Source organism: Mya arenaria, chromosome 7 (assembly GCF_026914265.1).
Source record: "Mya arenaria isolate MELC-2E11 chromosome 7, ASM2691426v1".
Classification (NCBI taxonomy): Eukaryota; Metazoa; Mollusca; class Bivalvia; order Myida; family Myidae; genus Mya; species Mya arenaria.
The window spans coordinates 60015787-60041203 of record NC_069128.1 but is presented as its reverse complement, the minus strand read 5'-3'; the positions used below and the strand labels follow the sequence as shown (position 1 = coordinate 60041203).

General features: G+C 34.3%; 1 protein-coding gene across 2 annotated transcripts in view; it reads right to left on the bottom strand.

The window, feature by feature from the left end:
• Positions 1 to 25417, bottom strand: part of LOC128240824 (dynein axonemal heavy chain 7-like) — a 95235-nt gene that overhangs the window by 22698 nt on the left and 47120 nt on the right. For both annotated transcript variants that reach the window (XM_052957734.1, XM_052957735.1), the window contains 21 exons: positions 24331 to 24511; positions 23647 to 23876; positions 23142 to 23331; positions 22644 to 22831; positions 22237 to 22393; positions 21802 to 21944; positions 21280 to 21531; positions 20706 to 20820; positions 20140 to 20303; positions 17461 to 17614; positions 16909 to 17100; positions 16627 to 16760; positions 16262 to 16394; positions 15847 to 16125; positions 15330 to 15575; positions 14671 to 14763; positions 14132 to 14308; positions 13643 to 13804; positions 13165 to 13368; positions 9997 to 10158; positions 9519 to 9704 (listed from right to left, as the gene is read on the bottom strand). In XM_052957734.1, coding sequence (XP_052813694.1) covers positions 9519 to 9704; positions 9997 to 10158; positions 13165 to 13368; positions 13643 to 13804; positions 14132 to 14308; positions 14671 to 14763; positions 15330 to 15575; positions 15847 to 16125; positions 16262 to 16394; positions 16627 to 16760; positions 16909 to 17100; positions 17461 to 17614; positions 20140 to 20303; positions 20706 to 20820; positions 21280 to 21531; positions 21802 to 21944; positions 22237 to 22393; positions 22644 to 22831; positions 23142 to 23331; positions 23647 to 23876; positions 24331 to 24511 — 3742 coding nt within the window. The remainder of the gene's footprint in view (positions 1 to 9518; positions 9705 to 9996; positions 10159 to 13164; positions 13369 to 13642; positions 13805 to 14131; positions 14309 to 14670; positions 14764 to 15329; positions 15576 to 15846; positions 16126 to 16261; positions 16395 to 16626; positions 16761 to 16908; positions 17101 to 17460; positions 17615 to 20139; positions 20304 to 20705; positions 20821 to 21279; positions 21532 to 21801; positions 21945 to 22236; positions 22394 to 22643; positions 22832 to 23141; positions 23332 to 23646; positions 23877 to 24330; positions 24512 to 25417) is intronic.

Below are 25417 nucleotides of genomic sequence, written 5' to 3'. Positions count from 1 at the left end.
ATAATCGTACTGTCGCGTTTTCACCATCGTCCTGTCATGTTTTTACCATCATACTATCGCCTTACGGTGCGCATGCACATACAATAATTTGCCCTTCATGTGAAAAAAATATCTTATACGATCACCATCATTGTAAATCTCCAATCATAATTGCGTCAAACTTGATGAAAATAATATAGATGTATAAGAAACGTCTCGTAAACTCATCGGTCGTTTGAAAAAACTAATGATAGCACAGCCCTAAAGCAAATGACACAGTCTGAAGTAAAATGACGTAACGTCATATTTACTTTATAAAAGCACCTGTCTTTTTATGAAAAATAATACTTCTACAACACTTCCTGCTATTGGACTACTGCTACTACTACCTCTACTACTACTACTACTACTACTACTACCTGCTGCTGCTGTTGCTGCTTCTGCTGCTACTGATACTGTTACTACTACTACAACAACAACTACTACTACTAATAGTAGTACCATCATCATCACCTACTACTACCTCTAACTACTATTAATTCTACTTGCTACTACAAACACCACCAGCACCACAACCACTTCTATTACTACAACTTCCACTACTATTACTACTCTTGCGATCTCTATTCTGACTATTTGTTTGCTCATGCTGCTATTCTGTAATACAACTATTCCATTCGGGATTTAACGTGTTTGAGAACCAAGGCAACCATAGAAACCCGAATATGTCAGTCTTATACGTTGTATTTTTAGAACAAAAACATCTGAAATAATATTCCACAAGCACAACCTAAAAGATTTTTCCGGGAAACCGACCCTCCGTAGCAAACTTGGTGTAAATATGATGATTATTGAACATCAAATCTATGATAACTGAACTATTATTTTGGGTACATTGAATGCTATGTAAAGTAAGTGCAAATGTGCAACATGATGATGATGATGATGATGATGATGATGATGATGATGATGATGATAATGATGATAATGATGATGATGATGATGATGATGATGATGATGATGCGTATTGTGATTATGAGAATGTTGATTATGATAGTTACGATAATGCCACATTGGCGACAATTTTTGCAATAATACAAATCACAATGCGACGACGATGACGACAACTAAGATAATGATAATCATATCACGACGCAACATGACAACAATGATTACAATGATTATGTGATGACCACAACTAAGATAATGATATTTATAGTAGCAATTAGGCAACAACGACATTTACGCAAATCATGATGCAATGATGACGTGAATGGTGCCAACGAGGTTATAATGCGTTGTTGTTGTTGTTGATGTTGATGTTGATGATGATGATGATGATGATGATGATGATGATGATCTTCGGTTGAAGATATATTTCAAAGACACGCACCCCTGAAACCAACATGTTAGCACTTGGAGGGGAAATCTTCTATGCTCATGCGCACCGGAAGACAATAGAACGAGGATTATAACACGACAGTACGATGATGACTTCATGACAGTGCGATGATGGAAATACAATTGTACTTCAATAAAAACGCGATAGTACGATGATGAAAACACTATAGTGCAATGATGATTACACGACAGTACGATGATAAAAACAAGACAGTACGATGATGAAAACACAACAGTACGATGATGAAAACGCGGTGATAACAGCAGACAAAATAATGAAAGAAAATTAACATGCATTAAAAGAAACCATCTTTTTATACTACAGTTATCAATTTCCAAGAAAGAGTCTAACATTTGTTAGTAGGGGTCAGTTCCCACCAAACCTGCTCTATCATAGTTTATTACGCTGGTAAACTAGTCGCTGGCTGATTTGATTATCCATGCTGGTATATAGCAGTAAAGTTATGATAGTTGAAATAATTACTACAGTCCTATGCAGACCGCTATTTGTTCTTACTGCAGGATTGACCAAAGTTGGGGGATTTATGGAGGATGGATGACTTGTTAACTGAATTGCCCATCTCAATAACACCTATAATAAACACCTAAATTATTTAATCATTCACTTCGTTCCATCAGATAAATGCTACTCAGTTGCAGTCTGAGAATTGAAAAATGCGTCTCTTTGTAAAGTCCAGTTCTGGTTGACTTGCCGGCAACAATGTACAAGCACATATTACTGAAAATAGAAAACTGGTTAGATAATAATAGCCGTCTCCCCGGCAATCTGTCCATTTCGATTTTTGTGTGAGTGAAATTACAAAATTTTGAGCGACTCAATAAAACTTCATATGTTATATTGATTACGAACAATGAGAGAGAATACGAACGCTATTTAAGTATTTTGAAGTATATATGCATCAATATTTAATTTTAATGAAATTGATAAAAATATGTTTTACTTGGAATATTGATGATTGTTTTGATTTATTTAATTTAAACACGATTAGCTCAACTCTCATGAGTTATACACAAATACACCTTTTCGAAGGCGTCATCATATCAGAAAGTTTAAATGGTTTACGGATAAACAGACATTGTTACCCTTAAAGAATTCTTTATATTTCACACAAGTAAACTACACCATGATATGAATTGGTAAAACATTTCTTAAACGAGGCACTTAATGCACCATAATCAGTTGGCTTTGACACAAAGCCCCTGGGACGTAGATGGCAATTAAATTTTGGCATTAACTATCCAGCCACCAGAGTGCTAGATCTTAAATTACCTCAATGCCATGCTTATCAAACTGATCACAAGAATTAGTTATACATCATTATGCTGAACAAACTTGCATCGCGTCAGTGTCAGTGGCTAGCAGGGGAAAGTCTTATTTTGCATACGCACTGCCCTCTCCATTCCTAAGTTCACTGAGCAAGCGCATGCATGTAAAATGGAATTTTCAATGAAGTGGAGTATTGATGGTCATATCTTCCAAACTAAAGAACAAAAATTCAATGGAAGAGTAATCAAGCATGTTCATTGTGGCAGCATTGGTTGCATTAAGGTAAATACTACTATATTTTTGTTTATTTGTAAAAAAGATATGATTCTTATGGTGTTATTGCCTTTAACCCTTTGTAAAAGCGGATGCACAGTTTTAAAACAGTTTCTGCCTTCATGAAACAGTGTAAAAAAAATTACCTTTGTCAAACAATTTTCGCTAAGTTCCACATTTGCATTCCTTACACATTTTACTAATTTAAAACATATAATTTATGTTTGGCTTTTCAAACAACATTAGTTTATATGCAATGCTATAATTAAACATTTATCAAGTATTATATGAGTTGATATCAGCAATTTGCAATTAAGTTTTGCCACGCATATTTTCCTAGCAAAGTTTATAAACGCCTTTTTAAAAATAATAATTATAATAATAATATCATATAAAACTTTCCACAAGCACTAGTTGTGATGATTATATTTATCTTGTTTAAAATAAATATCTTTCACAATTTTCCACAAAACAGGTTTCCTTTGAAGATGATGAAAGCATTCAATGCAAGTTAGAACAGTTTATTTCCGGTACGAAACCAGGATTCAGGCAAAGCAGATCCCTGTTCTTGACATGGTTAGATTTCAAGGTAAAATTGTTCAATTCTTAATAACTTATAACTTACTTCAGGTCGTCTAACTATTTATAGTAAAACATTTTTATAGTAAAAGTAACCTAAGCCTAAATCCCAGGTGCATTGCGACACAAGGTGGTTTACATTTCTGTTACGCTTTGTGACTCTGGCTCATATACTTATAAAAAAGTGACAGTTGCACTTTCATAATCACGACTTTTTAAAGTGACACGTGGAAGCCGGGCAAATACCAAATAATTCGTATATTTGTAATGCAGCATTTTTGGCAATATTTTTTTTACATAATTGGACTTCCTGTTGTTGTTCTGTTTATTTAATTAGCGCAGCTAGGTATCTTTTCTGAAGTTTTTTTTAATGTTATATTTGTATAGTTGTTCTTTAGTCATCACTATTTCAATTTATTTAAATATTTCATGATTTTGAAATGGATCTGTAGCGTTTGCTATGAATCCATGTCAAACATCCATTTCTTTGTATTTAGATGTATAAAACTAAATTAATTTCCGTGGTTTGAGGATTGTTCAATGGTGTTAAAAGGAATGATAATATTTCAGGCACACCTGTGAACAATCTCTTTGCCCAGATTATCACTACGAGTTGCCATACTTTGTTGTATTTCAGGGATGCGAGATGCAACATATATCCCGATATCAATCACCTCGAAAAGAAGTGCATCGCTAAAACGCGGCAAATAAATGAGGTATAGTACCCGGATTGCCAATATAGTAATGTTTTAAATGTTTTTAATTTGCTGGGAAAATCACACACAATTAGTTGTAAATACAAATATAACGAGCAATTTCTTTTCACACGCGTGAAGACTACATGAGATAAATGTGATATTCCATACATTATTATGTTGTTGAATAGTATAAGGGTTTAATTGTAATTGTTTATTTTTCAGTTACAAGGGGAATTCAGTAAAAAAAACTGGTAAATAAAGACAGGCAGATTGCAGATATGCAGGTAATATGCCGTTAAATCTTAAATGCTTAAAATGGTAAATGTTTTAAACTATTTTGATTAATTATTGACATTTGAAGTATGAAACATTATACAACAAAGCCATTTGTCTATTAAAGTATAAGACATTATATAACAAATATACTGAACTTAAAATGATAATTAATTGGATTTTGACTGTAATGGCAATATGTAGTATACACTGTAATTTTAAAAATACACCACATCTATACAATCTAGGAAATACTTATATGTTTGGTTTGTCTTCAGGTGGCAGTTGTGGAATATACAAACCAGAGTGTGTATATTGGAGAAATGGAGAGAAACATGATGACCTTAACCCGTCGGCCAGTCGGAAAACTAACAAGTTCTCTCAACATAAAAAATAAACAGAGCGTGATTTTGAATCCCTTGGACAAAATGAAAATTAATCGTCGATATTTAATTGCAAAATTCGAAGGATGTAAGAAAGACAACGTAATACAATTATCGGAAATTCAGATTCAACTTATAAATCAGTCCGTAGCTTCGTATTGTTCCAAACAAGCTTCAAGACATCTAAAACCTCATATATTTGGTATGCTCATAAATATCAGATAACAGTTTGCCTGTACATATCTTTTAAACCTTGTTTTTGTATTTCAGTAAGCTTACATTGTGTTTTCATTTTGTAAATATTTGTACATTTTACGATTGAGTTATTTTTTATTTACTTTTGCTTTGCCTTAAAGCCTATTTTATTTTAGTAAGTTACTAATTCAAGTTTCATTTTGTGAACACAGAGAATCGGTCAATGGCGAAGTCGGGAATCTAGTCTTGGTCTCTCTCCAGTATGCTAAGCTGTTACCCTACATAACTCATTATTAAAATTCTTCCTGTGATTTCTGTGATGGAGTTTTTTTTATTTATCCACTCGTCTGTGCATAAAGCTTGACATATTTGAGAAAGTGCCGTCTTTGGTATTCATGAAATATTACATTTATAACCTTTGTCATTTGATAACAGTTCGAAGGCCATCATGCTTTGGCTCATCTACTCTGTGTTTATTATATTTTTTTTCAATTTTGTTTTCATAATTTGTTTGTATGAAATACCCCTTCTTACAAAAACATTTGTGTCCAGCATAAGCTGACTCAGAGTCTGATATAGTGACATCCTTGTAGGAAATATAAATCCACTTTTAAATGTTTAGCATATACTATAAAGTATTCCGATCAAGAAAATGTCTTGTAAATAAGGGAACGAATGATAGAAGTATTATTATTTTCTTGAATAGATAACTTTAAGCAGATACTTTAGGTTTATTTTAATGATATGGAAAGAAACATAAAACAATAAAAAAAGTATTGAACCTGCTCCATGGTTACTGATGGAACATTCACCAATTATGTTAATCATGTTCTCGATGACTCTTTTATTTAAGCATACTTTAAATGTACAGTTCATAACATACACTTAGTTGTTTGTCATTCACGTTGTGAAAAAAATGCTTAAAACTGTATATGTGTTATAACCGAAATATGTTCAATACTGCTATTCATTTAAATGCCCCAGTCTGAGAGGCAAATAGATTTCACTTGTCTGTCTGTTCGTCGGTTCATCCAGCTGTCACAAAACATTTTGTCACACGTATCTCCGGCAGTAAATTAGCAAGAGTTGTAAAACCAGCATGTCTAGTTTTGCATCTTAAATTCTATTTGTCTGTTTGCTGTTTGTATGTTTGTCAAATAATCATTTTTGTATTTCACTTCATCTGGTAACATCCCCGAATTGTTTTGTTTATGTTACCAAACCTTTCAATATTTAGTTGGTAATATTCCCAGAAATATATTTAACTCTGTCAATAAATGTGAGCTGGTTAAGCTCTGCGATTATGTTAAAGAATCAGTATGTATTCGTAATGCTATTCCTAATAATTATTATTATTATTAATTTAGGTCATCCTCTGATACTGCTGCCTTACGTCAACATATTTGTGTCTTTAACCATAGCACTAACCATGTACAAGCATTTGATATCAAAAACCTAAGTGTATGTGTTTAGACGATGTTCTGATGTATATGACTTATAAACGTCTGTTCTGTTCTTTTCTGTGTTTTTTTTTCAAATCATAATATGCGAAAGTCCACACTTGTATTTAAAATAATTATTGTCAAATTGTAAAATTGCAAGAGACATACCTGTAATATTGAAATAACATTCTAGTAGGTTTAAACAACCAAGAATATGTAATCTATGTCGTTCTATCAATCAACACTTATTGTCATGGTCATAACTCATATTCGCCATTAAAATGTTGTCGTATTTACTTATTCCCTTCTAAGAGGACACATTTTATCTGCAAATATCTGTTATCATCTGAACACGATTGAACACTATGTCTACTATCCTCACACTTTGAATGGTCATAATCTTTAAACTGCCTTAAAGTCATCCAATGGCAATGACCAATCAGCTGTCATTTCAGTCCATGCGTATTTCGATTGTTCAAATAATCCTGACAACATGGCGCTCAGGGGGTGGTGGGGATTAATGTTTGACAATTATCTCTTGTTATAAAATGTTTATATTTTTATTGGAAATATTACCAAACATTTGCGAATATTGCATGTTTTAGAAATGTTTAGAACAATTTTAGTCATACTATAGATTATTCTGGGAATATTACAAACATGCTGAAAAACCTCCTGTTAATTTCAATACTATGCAATGAAGATTTTGGTAATATTCCCAGAATAATTCATGTCCTACAGCAGCTCACGTGGAGCTTTTTCTTTTGGATTATTTTATTTCAATTCATCTTTTGATATGCCCAAAAAAGTTTTGATAATGTTACCAAATATTTCAAGATAATATAATTGTATTCAGGATGAATTTGAGAACGATAACGGAAAATGTTCGTAATTCATTTTGGGAATATTACCAAATATTTGTGACTATTCCTAGTTTAAGAATGATATAGAAAATCTCTCGGCATAATATGGATTATTTTGGGAATGTTCTCAAAAATGTTGAAAAGCCCCAGTTTTCAATACTATACTATGAACTGTTTGGTCCTACATAAACTATTTGTGGAGTTTTCAAAGGCTTTTTGTTGAATTAGTCTGTTTCAGTTCATCTGGTAATATTCTCAAATAATTTTGGTAATGTTACCAAATATCACGATCAAATTGGTAATATTCCCAGAAAACCTGGACATTTTATTTAGAATCCTAGCAGAAAATGTTTATCATTTATTTTGGGAATATTACCAAATATTTGTGACTTTTCATAGTTGAAGAATATTTTAGAAAATCTCCCGGCATAATATCGATAGTTTTGGGAATGTTCCCAAAAATGTTAAAACCCCCACTATAACTTTAAATACTATACTTTGAAATGTTTGGTAATATTCCCGAAAGGTTTTGGTAATGTTACCAGAAATTTCAAGATTAACTTTGGTAATATTCCCAGAAAACCTGGGCATTATTTCCAAGACGAATTTTAAAATGTTAGCCGAAAATGTTCATAATTCAGAAAAATAACCAAATATTTGTGACAACCCCTAGTTTTTATTAATTTTTAGAAAACCTCTCAACATACTATGAATACTTTTGGGAATATTACCAGAAATGTTGAAAACCACATCATAACTCTTCAATACTATATTACAAAGTGTTTGGAAATATTTTCAAAATGTTTTGGTAATGTTACCAACTTTTCACGATCAAATTGGAAATATTCCTAGAAAACCTGAACATTATACTCAGAATCCTAGTAGATAATGTTCATCACTTATTTTGGGAATATTACCAAATATTTGTGACTTTTCATAGTTGAAGAATATTTTAGAAAATCTCTCGGCATAGTATGGATTATTTTGGGAATGTTCCCACAAATGTTAAAACCCCCACCACAACTTGCAATACTATTCTACAAAGTGTTTGGAAATATTTTCAAAATGTTTTGGTAATGTTACCAAATTTTCGAGATCAAATTGGTAATATTCCCAGAAAACCTGGACATTAAATTCAGAATCCTAGCAGAAAATGTTCATCATTTTTTGGGGAATATTACCAAATATTTTTCATAGTTGACTTTTCATAGTTGAAGAATATTTTAGAATATCTCTAGGCATAGTATCGATTATTTTGGGAATGTTCCCACAAATGTTGAAACCCCCACCACAACTTTCAATACTATACTACAAAGTGTTTGGAAATATTTTCAAAATGTTTTGGTAATGTTACCAAATTTTCAAGATCAAATTGGTAATATTCCCAGAAAACCTGGACATTAAATTCAGAATCCTAGCAGAAAATGTTCATCATTTTTTTTGGGAATATTACCAAATATTTGTGACTTTTCATAGTTGAAGAATATTTTAGAAAATCTCTCGGCATAGTATCGATTATTTTGGGAATGTTCCCACAAATGTTGAAACCCCCACCACAACTTTCAATACTATACTACAAAGTGTTTGGAAATATTTTCAAAATGTTTTGGTAATGTTACCAAATTTTCAAGATCAAATTGGTAATATTCCCAGAAAACCTGGCATACTTTGGATACTTTTGGGAATATTACCAGAAATGTTGAAAACCACACTATAACTTTTCAATACTATACTATGAAGTGTTTGGTAATATTCCCAAATATATTTCTAATCCTACAGAAATGCTTCGAGGACATTACAAAGGGTTTCTGTTGAATAAAAATGTTACCATGCTGAAAAGGGAAAGTTGCGTTTTCCCTTTTCATTTTGCGGTTTGTTAATTAATAAAATATGATATAGACTAACACGGACATATCATGACTTCATAAATACAATTCATGAAAACAACAATTCTAACTGAACTGAAGTCATTTTCGTAAGTTAATTATCTCACTGATCATTAGATATTATATCTGAAATATGTCTTGACTACTTTATTTTCATTCATTTTATCTTATGTAAAAAAATATATGACAATTTTAAGAAATTGACTTCAGATAAAATATGAGTTAGGATGTTTTATGAATACTGGTCTTGATCAGTACCTCTCCGTCTGGGGGAGCGAAGTAAAGCCCGGTGCTATCAAAGTAGTATTTGTCATTCTCTATGATATCAGTGCAGTAAAATTTGTTAAGAATGCTGTGGAGGGTTCGTCTATCACGGTCGTCAGTTACACGGCCACCGTAGTTACACTCTCCTGTCAGGTAGCGGATAGCATCATATTGGACATCCTGGGGACAAAAATTGGGGAAGAATGGTTAGGATAGTAAAGACATTCCCATCATACTTACAAATGATAGATATGCCATAGCGGGCATATTCTAGGTATTTTTGGATAGATAAAGCAATGATTAAACATTTAGAGGAAAATTGTGAGTATTACATGTGGCTAGTTTAAATGAAAATTTATTGTTAAAATATTTTTTTATCCACTTTATTTCTAATGCAAATAAAATAAACTATTTTGGTTCAATACTTTAATTGTAGACTAATCAGTCTCAAAAGGTAACAGAAAGAACTCACCTCATAGTCATTAAGGAACATGTTAAGCTGCCTGACAGAGATACGCAGGTCAGTCTCATTGAACTCGTACGGGATGTTCCACCCGAGGGGACCAAACTTACGCCTCTCTTGGATGATGCCGTGGAAGAAACAAAGCCCAAACAGGAGCTTTTTCCACGCATGCTGGAAAATTGAATATAACAAAACAATTTAGAATGGATTAAAAATGGTATATATGAACTATGATAACTAACGCAAAACATACATTGCAAGTGTTGTTCGCGAAAAAGATGGAAATTGACAAACATCGTATAAAATGGACTACTCGTTTAAAACAATGATACAATTTTTACTAACTTATCAAGTTACTATCACATCGAAGTTAAACAATTTATTTAAAATAGATAATGTTATTCCTGAAAACAATATATGTCATACTGTTACAATGAATTGTAATCAATATGGTAATCATGCTTCATTAAATCCGACCGTTACACATAAAACATACTGTTGAGATTTTCCTGAAAACGTGCCTTTTGACGTTCACAATTAATAATAATTATAATAGCATTTTTTAGTTTGATTGTGGCGAAAACTGATAGCTTATTAAATCACTCTTAATAACTACTGGCATCCATTTAAAGAAGCCATGAGAAAGAACCCCTGGTCTTTTATCCACAACGTCTTAAGCAAGAGGTGTACACCTTTACCATGTGGCTGCTCTCACGCTTGGTCAATCCCCTTTATCAAATGTAGATGGACAGACAACATTTTTTACGACCATATTTTTACAAGACCAAATTACCGTTTGAGTTTTCATGCTTTGAAGGTTACCCTTCTTTCTCTACAATTGATATAATATAAAATCTGAAATATAGTCCAATCTATAACTAATACTTTTTAACGTGATTGGGTACATACTCTGCGGATTTTATCTTAAAGGCTTATGCTTTATTGCAAACGTTATAAATTTTAAAATCAAACTTGAACAGAAAAATGTTTGGTAATATTTCAAATAAATGATAAACACATAACTTTTTCAGCAACATAACTAAAACGTATAATGAAAATAAGAACCCATCTTACATTTGCCTGAAAATAAAAGTAGAATCATTCTCTGATTATTATCTGACTACAGTAAACAGTAGCTCGAATATGAAAAATAAAAACTCTTCCAGTTTATAGACTGAAGTATATTTCTTGCAAGAAACTAATTCTAACCTACAAATAATAATATAATGAAAAGGTATATCGTATTCTATGAAGATGTTTGGTATTGATGAAGCTATTTCATATGGAATTTTTGCCCTAAGATCCTGGGGACCGTTTCCATCTTAGTCGTTTTTAGCGGTAAAATGAAATTATCTTAGTGCCACAGTTTCATATTTAGTTACATATTTGTGTGAATTAAACTTACGCCAACATTGTAAATAAACAAATTAGTTGAGGAAACATCTTTGTCTTGATGTATTGCAATTTGTGACATCAATAAAGATTTCAGATATTTGAAGTTATGACTATAAACGGTTCCATGCAATATAGTGACTGATCAATGAACCTTAAGGTAGAATGTGACCACTGACCATGAGCTTTTTTCGAATTAATATACTTACATGCGTATAGCTATAATGCATCATATGCTTCATTAGCAATTGTTTTATATTTTCAGTTGGACACTACAGTATGTCTTTGGCATTTACCCTTTGCCATTAAACGGGGTTTATGTTTAAAGCATACTGCTGACGTCAATAGAGAGACATGCTATTTTTTTGTAAATTAACTATCATTAAAGTTATTTCATCAGCAGATATAAAAATGTATCCTTAACGGATTATTCAAAATGGTTCTAAAATGAGTGAAAACATTAGATAAGATTTCATAATAAAATTGCTACGAATAGTCTAAACAATATTTGAATACAAATCTAATTCTATACTATATATATATCTCTCTATATATTTAATGACAGTCAAATAATATGAATTGACATGAAGTAAAATACTTAACAATATCATGATGGATAGTATGTTTATTTTTCTCCACAAAATATGATAAAACTTGTTGCTAACATAATACAGATAATATTAAGATTTTGACAATTTCTATCTTAAAAATTAAAGTCCCTTTAGGCTGATTTCAGAAAGATCTTGAAATTCATAAAAAATAAGGTTTTTGAAAATGAATTCAGATTTTACATGAGTGATTACATGATTTCTCGAATGCGTATTATCTATACTAGTGTGATATCTATCATAAATTTCGCTACTAGAAAATAGCAATAAGTGTTGAAACGACAGAAGCAAAGATAAAAGTATTCTGCTACTGGTAATTTAAAGTATCATGGCTATTTACCCATCTACCATTGTGTCAGTACTTACAAAATTTTGAGCCTACAAAGAGAAACACACATTGGTACAAAGTTCTTATATGTAGGTTTATATTCATATATTTCTTGATATAACATAATAATTATACACTTCGTGACCCTCTAATCACTGATCGTATCGTTCAATCACATTCACATTATTAAAAAGGGAGTAATATAATTTGTTTCAAAACAAATTGTTCATTGGTCATGTCAGAAAAAGCTAGTTTCAAATTACAAATAAAACTTCCAATGTATTAAATGACTTTTAGGCAATTTTATGACTACAATTATTGTTGTTTTACAACATTTGGTCATACGCTTGTTGATAATGACGGTCCCTATAAACTTTGCTATAAAAAATAATTTCTAAACTGTTAAAGAAAAAGAACGACATAGTAGTGACGCAAATTAGTCATTTGAATTTTACAAAATATCTTCCAACTGACTAAGATTGTAACCAGTTTATTTCCGGGTAGGAAAACAGATTATGTCTTTATAGCTGCAAAGATTTAAGATGCAATTCAAAGCAATTCATAGTACCTTTTGAAGACTATTAGGTCATTTTATTGGCTAAAAATGTGGGTTAAAATTTTAATAGCATCAACAAGTAATTATTTCAACCTGCAAAGCTGAACGAGGGTTTACACAAACCGCAAGCATTTAATACAGGATTTTGTTATTGTTATACATACGTTATATAGTTGGATATTATTTTGTTTAATTATACCATTACAAAAAGGTTCATGTCCGTTATTCAGGAAGGATTATAAAGCATTCACATAAATCGCCAAAAAACATTGAGCTCAGAAGTCTATCCTCACCTTATTTTTCTCCACGGAGCCAAAGAACTCCATATCAGAGATAGGGTCGGACAGGTACGACCTCATAATGTTAAAGCGGAGCCCCTTAGGAGGCTCATTGGTCATCTTGACTCCGTTCTGCAGGATGGAGACGGGGAATGTGTTGGATGGGTAACTCGTCAACCACAGGCGGAAATCTGGATGCGTTGTCTCAGGGTTAAGCTCCTACAGCGATGATAGAGGAAAGTTAGGATACATCTAACAAAAAGATAGTGTATATTTTTGAGTTGATTTCAAATTAATTATTTGACAAGGACTTCTGCTTAAAGATATCAAGACAGATACAAATGCATTTAACAACCTAAGTGCATTAAAATAAGATTAATGGCACTCAAACTAAAATTTGTGACAATTTAAATTGGTCGCAAAGGATCCTTTCAAAATTACAACAAAGTTATTCGTATGAATTAATGCAAAATCATTACAAACACCCTCTCACCTCACAAATCTTCTCCAGTGTTGTCATCCAGGACGTGGCGAGATGACAGTTCTGTAACATGACCCACGTGCCCTCCTTCGTACCCTTTTCTATCATAGCCAGGGCGATAGGGCCCTGTCCCTGTCCCAGGGAGAGCGAATCAAACTTGGCCCCGCCAAATCCCTGGGTTATATAGGATAAACAGTATAAAATGTTGCCATATATTCATTTTGTACACTTCAGTCATCTACAGTGCTACAAGACCTTGTCCCTTACGATGAATAGAGGAGAACAGATATTTCAAAAAGGTAGGCACTGATGTTCACATATTTTTTATATCGGCAACAGAGTTTTTCTTACTTTTTATTGCTATTGACAAACGCTTAACAGTAACTGCCCGGCCCTCATATAAACAGAATTTTTAATTTCAGCCTAAATCAGCTAACTTCTTTAAGAGTTTCTTTCATATTCATCAAACACAAGATGGGAAGATTCACCCCATTACGTTACCTGATCATCAGCGAACTTCATCAGCGCAGCCATAGGGTCGGCACCGGGGGAAAGCACAAACAGCAGGGGAGCACAGTTGTTACTGTCGTTGTATGACTTGGGCAGATCAAACGGTGGGGGTTCAATGTATCGCTTCCCGATCTTCTCTGTGACAAATTCCTGGATCGCTGGTACCACCTGGGAAAACATGTTCATTGTTGATCAAGAACAATATCACATAGGGTTTTTTAGCACTGAGGCTGAAATTCCGCTACTTAAGTTAACAATCAAAAATATTTTTTTCAAATTTTTAGACACAATGATTAAGAATATAAAATCAATGGATCATTGTGTGCTTTAGTTTATTTTTTTAATTGTATGACAGCAATAATGAATGCCATCTTCACTATTTGGACTTGGTTTATTTTAGCTAAATATATGTGTATGACAGCAATGATGAATGTCATTTTCACTATTAGGACTTTGGACTTGGTTAATTCTAACTTTATTGTAAAGACCAAGGCAATAAAAATATTTCCCCTAATCATCAGTGAATATACCTTATCAGGTCGGATACATCTCAGTACTAACAGTCTTTGGAAGCTACCAAGTCTGTCGTTCCATTCACCAGGCATAACCATTTGGTGGGGCTCCTGAAATATACATACAGAAACCACATTCACAAAAGCGGTCACATTAAGTATTCATGCAAGTAACTGTTAATATAAAGAGATATCTCCAACAACTTTGCATGTGGCTCACGAATTATATTACCAAGAAACCAGTCACAAAAGAGACCACAGTCAGTATTCATTCAAGTAAGTGTTAATAAAAGATATCTCGACTCAGCATGATGTTTTTACACTTGCTTCATAGTGGCAGATTGTACACCCTTACAAAATCAGCCATTGCTCAAATGAATAGTTCGTTTTAAGAATTTTGAGAAAAACATGTTTGTTATCTTTGAAGTAGGATTTCTTTTAAAATTTGTTTAACATAGTTTTGGTTTTTATTGTCTTCAAGGCAAGACACTTTAATATAAATCATGAAGAAGGGTAACACTTTTTGCTAATATAAAGCATACTTTACCATTACAATATTGGAGAAATAAAGCCAACCTACCAGCTACTGTTACCACACAAGCGTACAGCTCTCTGATTAATATTATATATCTAAACTAGCCCTAAATTACTCAAGGAGTCACCAACCATGAACCTACCGAACTGTCATAGAGCTCCTTCCAGCCATCCTTGTTGGCCCCAAACTTAGTGCGCATGCCTTTAAAGTTTGGCAAGTCGTCTAAACGACAGATCTCGTCCCAGGACTGGTTGGGGAGCCAGGTGGTCGGGTTTGGATGCGGGTTGTCAAGCCCAATGCCGCCTGTGAGCAAGAACCGCCACTCTTCCTCGTTCACCTCCTTGTTGTGTTTCAGGATGTTCACGCAGAGCAGGAAGGAGAACAACAGCTGGAACGTACAGGGGAATTTGGGTAGGGACAGTTTCATTTGGATCAGATGTTTATAAAATTTCAGTAAAATTCATATAACGGAGATAATTATGAAAGTGTAAAGTGGGGCTAAACAACTTATGTAGTTTTATATTGATGAATATTTCAAAAACACCTACCGGTATTATCTTAAAATTTAACCCAAACCAACTTTGGAACTGCAGTAAAACTGTATAACTTCATAATATACGGCATAAATTGTCAGCATTGAATTTAATTTAGCAGCGTACCTTGTCTTTCTCAAAGAGTGATCTGCACACATTACAGTACAGTGAGTATGTGAAGTGATGGTACAGATTGTCCAGTCTCTTTGTCAGGTCCTCCGACTTCTCTGCATTTTCAATGGACAGACAGAATAGGTTAATAAACCACATGAGGGAGTACTGGTACATGGGCTCGATGTTCGCCAGGTCAGCGATAGAGAAGAAAAGAATTGTGGAGTGGATGGCAATAGGCTTGTATCCCATACGCGCTGTGTCGATCTTCTTTTCTGTCTCTTCAGCAATTGCCTGCAAGTAAGAAAAATCACTTGAGTCACAAGGAAATACACTTGTTGTGAGGATATATCTACATTAAACAACAAGCTGTAAAGTCTAAAATAAATGTATAAACTTGTGACCCTACTATAAATCAGCAAACAGTTACCTGTTTCTCAGAGATCTCGTTTGCGAGGACTTTGGAAGAGGACAGGACTTTGATGGCCGTCTCATCTTCCAGAATGTTGCCCTCGGATGAAGACAGCACCTCGAGAATCTTGTCCTCAATCTCCTTCAACTGTCTGAGATGGAAAAAATGAGTGGATTGTAAATGACCAGTTACAAGTAGAAATGGATTTTATAGTTAATATGACATAAGAAGAAAATAAGAGGTCACAGTTTCCTGTGTCTAAAATAGAATGGCCATGCCCTTCGCGTGACATGTTTTAGAGGTCATGGTTGGTTAGTGCTCTCGCACAAGGCATCTCTGATCAAGATGTGACTCTGTTTGGTGGTCACCTTTACTATACTCACTTCTTGTTATCCGCACTCTGCAGAATGAGGGCGTTCTTCTCTTCCTCCAACTCCGGGCGTTCCCGGGCGACCACAATACCCAGCAACTGATCCTCCAGACCTTCTGGTGTGATCATAAAGTTCAGCAATGTCACCTAGTAAAGATACATAGAGCGTATAGATGTTTGATTATATGCCAATGAATTAATGAGTTAACTGTTTATGACCAAATGTGACAACAATACCCTGCAACACTCCATACACTAAGGCATAGTCACACACACATTCTAGAGCAATGCTTACCTTGACGGATGTCTCTGGCAGGTAGTGGGGGTTACGGAGCTTGGTTGTGATGTAGAATTTGAAGTCCTGTGAATACTCAATGGTACTGTCTCCCAGCCGAATACAAAGAGAACCGCCTTGTTTGAATGTCTGCTTGAGCAGCAGGGGCTCCAGCATGGGATCCAACTCTTCACCAACATTCTCCAGTAGCACCTGATATATACATATATGGAGGTTAAACATACTTTGTATATGTCTAAGGGCACACAGCTACCCTCCCTGCTTGACTTGTAGAGGTTCCAACATGCAGTGCTAATCTGCCCCAACTTTCTCCAATAGCACTGATATACACTTATAATATGCAGAAGTCTCTAAAACAATTCGATACATATAAATGCATAAAACAAATAACGTACATTTAGATGTACAGTTGCTGAAAGTTTTTTTTTCATGCCCGTCTTCAATCAACAGAGCAAGATTCAATTTTGATGCCAAAATAATTTTAGCCGGAAACATATATTTCAAACAAGGAAGGACTTTTGAAAACTCCGAAAGTTTCCAACATATACTTACAGGTGTACCAAACTGTATGCAGTTCTCCAGTGTCCTCACAAAGTCTGGGTTTGTCAGTTTAATCACATGCAGGTTGTTTGCCTTTTCCATGTTCTTTACCCACTTGTTAGCCTGACCCTGAGGATCAATCATTAATGGCCATCGGCGAGAATTTCTGTAAATGAAACATATTTTGGTCATCATGTAGTTTGCATTGTTAAGTGACTGTTCTTATAAGTGTTTGATTTATACATTAGCAAACGACCATTATTCAATGTTCATCGGGAATGGAATAAATCTCAAAAGATGACATTGTATGGTTAACTAATACAACAGTTGCATTGCATGACATCCCTGAGGCCTAGCGCATCAAACCTGCACCCACTCTCCCCCCCCCCCAAAAAAAAAATAAATAAATAAATTTAAAAAATAATTATATAATTTAATATGTTTATATTTGTTATAATTTGTTATTTATTTTTTATTATAATAATAAAAATAAAAAATATTAAAAAATAATAACAAAATATAAAAATATAAAATAAATAGATAAACGCCTAAAAGTTCGGACACTTATAATTCGGACACACATTATTATTTTCAAAATTAATTTATGTTGCGCATCTTATTTGTAAATGAAACATATTCTGGTCATCATGTAGTTTGCATTGTTAAGAGACTGTTCTCATAAATGTCTGATTTATACATTTTCAAAAGACCATTATTCAATGAACATCGGGAATGGAATAAATCACAAAAGATGACATTGTATGGTTAACTAATACAACAGGCTAATGCATTGCATGACATCACTGAGGCCTAGCGCATCGAACCGGCACCTTCCCCCTCCTCCCACAAAATAAATGAATGAATGAATGAATGAATGAATGAATGAATGAATGAATGAATGAATAAATAAATAAATAAATGAAAAATTAATAATAATGTAAATAAAAAAAAACAATAAAAAAAATAAATATATAAAATAAATAAATAAATAAACACCTAAAAGTGCGGACACTTATAATTCGGACAAACATTAGTATTTTCAAAATTAATTTATGTTGCGTATCTTATTTTTGTACACCCACAGGTTCGTTCATAGTTTAAGTAGATTCAAACATTACGGCCATGATTTCAAGGTTCTCAGACGACGTTTATTGACTATTATTTTCCGATCGTATGGTATTTTCTAACCAGCCTTGATGCAAATGTGGTGAACACGGTAGTTAGTTAACCAACCTAGAGTAAAATGGGATCATACGGTATTCGACTGACCGATTTAAATACAAGTTACATTGCCACGCGCCTATAATCTCTAAACCGCTCGTGCTATGACGTCACATAGGGTACCGTTTGATCTGCAGCTGACATATTTCAATACATGTGTTAAAAAGTTAAACTTTCGCAGATGTTGGTTTGGATTGCAGTTGATGGGACCTGTATTTGGCGAAATAAATAACCATTGCTAATTGCGGATGAATTAATGTAACGATTAATGAAATGTGCATTGAAACCTGCAATTTAGCCTGTAAATATGAAAAGCCTAATCGTAAGAAAATAGTAAGTTCTATTTCGGACATCGAAAAAAACAAACACGGCGAACATCTGGCGTGGTTAAAATCGGTCAGACCTGCAAATTGTCGTTTTTTAGAAGCCCTGCAGTGAGGCCTTTTTACCAATATGGATAAGTATTATGGACTTTGGACTACCCCAATAAGGACCTTTGAAGCCGCCAATATGGGCCTTGAAATTCCCTGATATGGACCTTGGAATTCTCCGACATGGCCCTTGGAATACCTCAGTTTAGATATTGGAATTTCCAAATATGGATGGACTTTGGAATTCATCTATATGGACCTTGGATTTCACCAATTCTTAAACAGCTGTCTTACATTATACAAACTAGAAATGTGTCCATAGGACACGGATGCCCCCACTTCGATTTTTTGTCACAGAAAATAAGCCATAATGATTATTCAGGATAATCTGAGGGCCCTAACTCCTAAATGATTAAAGCGATTTCCATGGCTATCGAACTTGATCAAGATATTATGGTCACAAACATGTGTTAAAAGTTTGGTGAGGATTGGACAAACAGTTTTCAAGAATTAGATCGGAAACAATCTTCGGGACGTATTTTTCAAGTCTTTTTTTGCAAATAAAGGGCCGTAACTCCTAAATGACAAAAGCGATTTCCATGGCTATCGAACTTGATCAAGATATTATGGTCACAATCATGTATGTAAAGTTTGGTGAGGATTGGACACATACTTTTCAAGAATTAGATTGGAAACATATATTTTTGAAGTATTTTTGGCAAAAAAAGGGCCGTAACTCCTAAATGACTAAAGCGATTTCCATGACTATCGAACTTGATCAAGATATTATGGTCACAAACATGTGTTTAAAGTTTGGTGAGGATTGGACAAACGGTTTTCAAGAATTAGATCGGAAACAATCTTCGGGAATTTTTGGCAAAAAAGGGCCGTAACTCCTAAATGACTAAAGCGATTTCCATGACTATCGAACTTGATCAAGATATTATGGTCACAAACATGTGTTTAAAGTTTGGTGAGGATTGGACAAACGGTTTTCAAGAATTAGATCGGAAACAATCTTCGGTACGTACGTACGTACGTACGTACGGACAAGGGCAACCCTATATGCCGCCACTTTGTGGGGGCATAAAAAGCTTACGTCAACATGATGCCGTTGTCAATGGAGAAAGAGTCAGTGGGCAGGCCAGCGATGTTCCAGGCACGGATCTTAACTTGGTCTCCGAGTGTCATGATCAGAGAGAAGTCACTAGAGCAAGGGATTCCACGCTCCTTTACAGTCTTGATCCACGCCTCAATCTGGTCCTGTAGGGCCCAAGGTAAACATAACAATTATTCATATCATTCATGTTAATTGCAGAAAGGGCCATTGGATTACTTGACTGATGTATTTTGATAGAGACCTTCACTGGTATCAACCTAATTTTTCATTCAATAAAGCTAAAATGAGAATGGAAAACTAATTACAAACTAATTACATTAGGTTTGACCAGAGATGGACACAAGTCAAATGAATGTTCATGTCTAATGCAAAAATATCCCATAGCCTTTTTGACCTGAACTTTTTTTAATTAGAAATTTGCAAAGGTTTCCAGCTAAAATATAAACTTAAATACGATGCTTAATGTGAGGTTCACATCTCTATCATTCGACTCATTATTAAACACACAATGTTAATCTAAATCATGACACAGAAATGCTGCTTACAAATCTGAATGCAGAGGTAAAGCAGCCAAGGTATGCCACAATACCCGAGGACACGAGCACGTCTCCCGTACAGTTTGTGTACTTCGCTCCCAGCAGCTTTGCTGCAACTCCCCATCTGAAAACACAAGTTGTAATAGTGGCCTGAAGACAGAAGATGGAATTGCTGAGGAAGATGGTAACTTCAACCATATCATTGTCTTTGTAACAAACATATAACATTTATATTGAGAGAACGGAGAACATCACAGTTTATTTTCCATTCAATGGTTTAGTCCACCCATGCAGACAGTGCAGGCCAGTTCTCTTCCATTTGTCTTTTTCTCTGCTCTCCCTTCAACTGTTTAACTCTCGCCAGCTTCTTCATACAAAAGTCCATCTGGTTTTCAACATCAACCCTACAACATCTATATGACCCTTTCCCCCAAACCCAAACTAATCTGTCTTTCTCGCTACCAAGCCCACCAATGAATCAGTTGTTTAATTCTCGTCAGTTTCTTCCTAAAGAAGTCCACCTGGTTTCAACATCTATCATAAAGAAAGAGCCTCATATAAAACTAGTCATTCCCGCACTCACCTGTCTTTCTCACCACCAAGTCCACCAATCAGCTGTTCAGCTCTTGCCAATTTCTTTGTACACAAGTCCACCTGGTTCTCAAGGTCCACTTTCTTCTGCTTGTTGAACTCTAGTTTCTCAGTGAGCTTGTTCAGTTTATCTTGCACTTCCTTTAGAGAGGCACGTTTCTTCTCTAGGGTTTTCATAGCCTCGGACAGTTCTGCCTGAGCTCTCTTTAAATCTTCTTTCTTAGGAGCAACAACCTTAGCTACCCTGTAAAGATAGTTAACACCGCATTACAATCATTAAATAGTAGTCTTTCCTTTGATTCAATAAAGTATGCATTAAACAAGTTTAAAACTCTTGTGGTAAAGCCTTCCTTTTATCTTCATAGTTTCATCGGGTTTTTATTTACATTATAACAAAGTATTTGTATTACATGAACTAGTCAACAAAATCAATGTCTTTCGCAGAATAAAGACTTTTATAAAAATCAGTTCAGATTTCAATTTAAAATACTTCTAAGCAGCAAAGCCTCCCTACCTGTCGTAAGTGTCCATGGCTCGGATCCATCGACACAGGCCTTCACAGGCACGCGAGGCCACTCGTACCTTGTCTGGCTCAAAGTCTGGGTTCGTAATGTACTTGCTGCGGATTTGCTTCATATACGCAGCTTGAATGTTGTCCTGAATGACACAACGTATAAGGTAAAACATCAAAGTTCTACTGAAATATACTTAATCTAGGTTGATTTAGTTGATTTATTTACGAAAAACTTGTACAACAGGATAAGATAAGATTTTATATTGAATCATCAAGATATCAAAATACAAATATCAGCTCTATAGATATTGTTTTCAACTACTTTAATAAATTATCTGTTTTGCAAGGATGTAAAGGTTTTCGCTCGCGAAACGGCCTGGAATAGCAACCTTCTCACCCTTCTCTATTTTTGCCCTACCCACAACCAAAACTGACCTTGTCAAATGTTACAAGGGAATCTAGGAACTTCATGTCACCAAGCATCTTCTTGGAAGGTCCCCAGTAGTCTTCAATCTTCTTGCCTGAGCCACTAGGGTCTGGGACACGGTCGGGCTTGATGCCCTTGATCACACACACAGCCTCTAACACCAGCCTGGGCAAGTAAGCAATTAAAAAGATATAATAGTAGTTTAAAATGAATTTGATTCAGATGACAAACTTAGACAGTAAATGCAGCATTTCTATGTACTTAAATCCACAAAATCATTTTATAGTATGGTGCTGTATTGAACCAAAAAAAGTCAGATTTCTCCCTTGAAACTCTCATCAAAAGCATAATTCAAATCTTGAAGTTACATTAAAAAGATAATCTTTTTTCTTAAAGACTATTCCAGCCAACTAACCTGATAACGCCAGGAGGTTTCTGCATGGATTTGACAATGGTGATATCCTGTGGAGTGAGTGTATTCAGGGCTTCCAGAGCAGAGTTTAGAGCTGGGATGGCCTCGGACAGGTCAGCATCACATTCGTCCTTGATGGCCTTGGCTGCACGGGCTTGCTCATTGGCCACAGCCTCATCAGCTTTCACAACCTGGAGAAACAAATAAGGTTATTACACAAGAAGTATATACATACATATATATGAAATTATATATTTTATTTTCCCTGATAAAAGATTTATGACCATCAAAATAAAATACATATTTTAAATAAGAGAACACTGAAACTTATTTGCAGCAAACATACAGCCAGAAAACATTATAAGAATTAAAAAAGCTCTATAATTCATGAAATATTTTACACATTATATTACCAATAAAAGGTTAACAATTAAATGGGGCTACAATTTATAGCACATCTGATGTGAAACCAAATCCTAAGGCAATCATTCTCCAACTAACCTTCTCTACTTTAGCGACCTCAATGGAGTCTTTCTCAATGACCACCATGATTTCGTCCACGTCTTTACTAGCCTGTATGAGCTGTGGTTGAAGTGCTATCAGCTCTTTCTGCATGTCAGCCACCTGCCCTCCTGCATTGGCCAGTTTGTCCAGACCAACTTCGTACCTCTTCTTCTGCTTCATAACCTCTCTGGATGTGAAATTTGGGGATGTAGTTACTAGGACATGTTAGAGCAAGTGCTTAAGAAAAAGATTTAAAAAAACTAGTTTTATCGTTAAACTAATTTAATTTAATTTTAGATATAAGTTTCAAAGTATATAAGCTTAATTAAAGTGTTTCGTCCTTTTTGGCACTTTTCAAGTATTTCAATATTTTTTTATGGAATATATTTAAGTCAGTTGATATCTTTTTAAACTGCCAAAAATCCATATTACAACATTATCATCAAGCTTGTAATTTGGCAATTCTTTTAATGACATGATAGTCAAGACAGAGAAATCTTACCCTCTCTTAACATCAAGCAATGACTTGAATGTGTTGATAAGCTCAAGGTACGATGTTGGTGTCACATAGTTGTGTCTCTCCAGCTCGAGGAGGTAGCGCTCAGATAGCTCCCGTGTAGATGTGTGGAAGGACTTGCACATCTCAATGCATCCGTATCGCTCATCATCTTCCATTTCAACCTCCTCTAGGAAACGTGACGCCACGGCTTGTAGGGCGTCCTCTGGCCAGGACTGTTAGAGAAAAAAAGTGTAAGGTTCAACAACAGTTGTATGGTAAAAGTCAAAAATTAAAATTATAAAATATTTTAATGTGATCATTGATAAGAAACATAACACATTGAAACAAATATATCTTGTGTTCTTGTTTCATTTCAAAGTATTTTTATCATGCAAATTTGCTTCTAATATTTTAACTGATTTCTGTGTGTACAATGAATAATAGATAGTTACAGTATATGAATTTTAAACTACAAAAACACAGTCGTTTTGCAATTTCCCATGTTTGCTAAGCCTTGCAAACATAGATATTTATGATTGACAGAAAAATTTGTAACTCATCAATGTACATGAAAATTGCAAATTTGAAACCAGACCAACTGCATTTTTCAGTGCCGTAAATCAATGTGTATAGGACGCTATCAAATTAAGGACGCAGGCAAAATAGTATGAGAAAATACTATTATACCTGGAACCAATCAATGGTACAACAGTTGACAAGGGAGGGGAACTTCCTCAGTCTGTTCCTGAATGCCTCTCCGATAGGGGACATGGCTAATACAATGTGTAGCTGATCCCTCACACGCTGGATGAACATGTTAAACAGGGAAACGGGGGTACCATCTGTCTGCTTTGTTTTTTCACGTTGCCTGGGAGAAGGAGGAAATTTGGTAATGCTATATGTGTACTGTTTTACTACTTTTAAGAGAATATCTTCACACACAAAATTTAACCTAGATAAATACCTGAAAATTCATATTGGAGAGATAATGATGAGATAAAGAATAGCACAACTATTTTAAATGAGGGTTAAAAACTTGCCAAAGAACAAAGTAAATGTTGGGGAAATTCAATCCCAAACTTATAAAAGCTACACTGTATTCATATTTGTACCATATCCGTTATTACAGTTAAACAAGCACTTTATTACATTGGATCCTGTGGTGCTGAAAACAAGGCTCCAAAAATACAAAAGGTGAATTGTACATGCCACTAATGTCACAAATACAATTAACATTATTATCACGGCCGTATTCAAAAACATCTCAAGTCCTTTCCTTAACTTAAGTCATATTCCTAATTAAAGTATTGCACTGGTCTTATGATTTAATTACTAGGTACTACCTAATAATCTTGATATTAATGGATATTGATGTAATGATACACACTTTAATGTTAAAACCACTAAAAATACTTTTTTTAAATTTGGATATGAAAATTTAAGAGATTGGCTTAAGTTAGGAAATTATTTAATATGTTTGATGAACACTGGCCCTGGCATGCATGATGATCAATATCAAACAACTTCCGCTAACATCATTTCTGAAATCACAAACACAATGTCTATAGGCTTGTAACACCAAATTGACAAAAATTACAGTGAATCCAAAATGTTGTGAAATTTCAAGTGTCACATTCTTCAGGGTGTGTTGAAGGCCTTTTGCAAATTTCCATCAAGCTGCAAACACAGCTGGAGATAAATTACTAGTATCACATTCTTCAGGGTTTGGTGTCAAAAACATGGCTAAATTTCCATCATGCTGAAAACACAACAT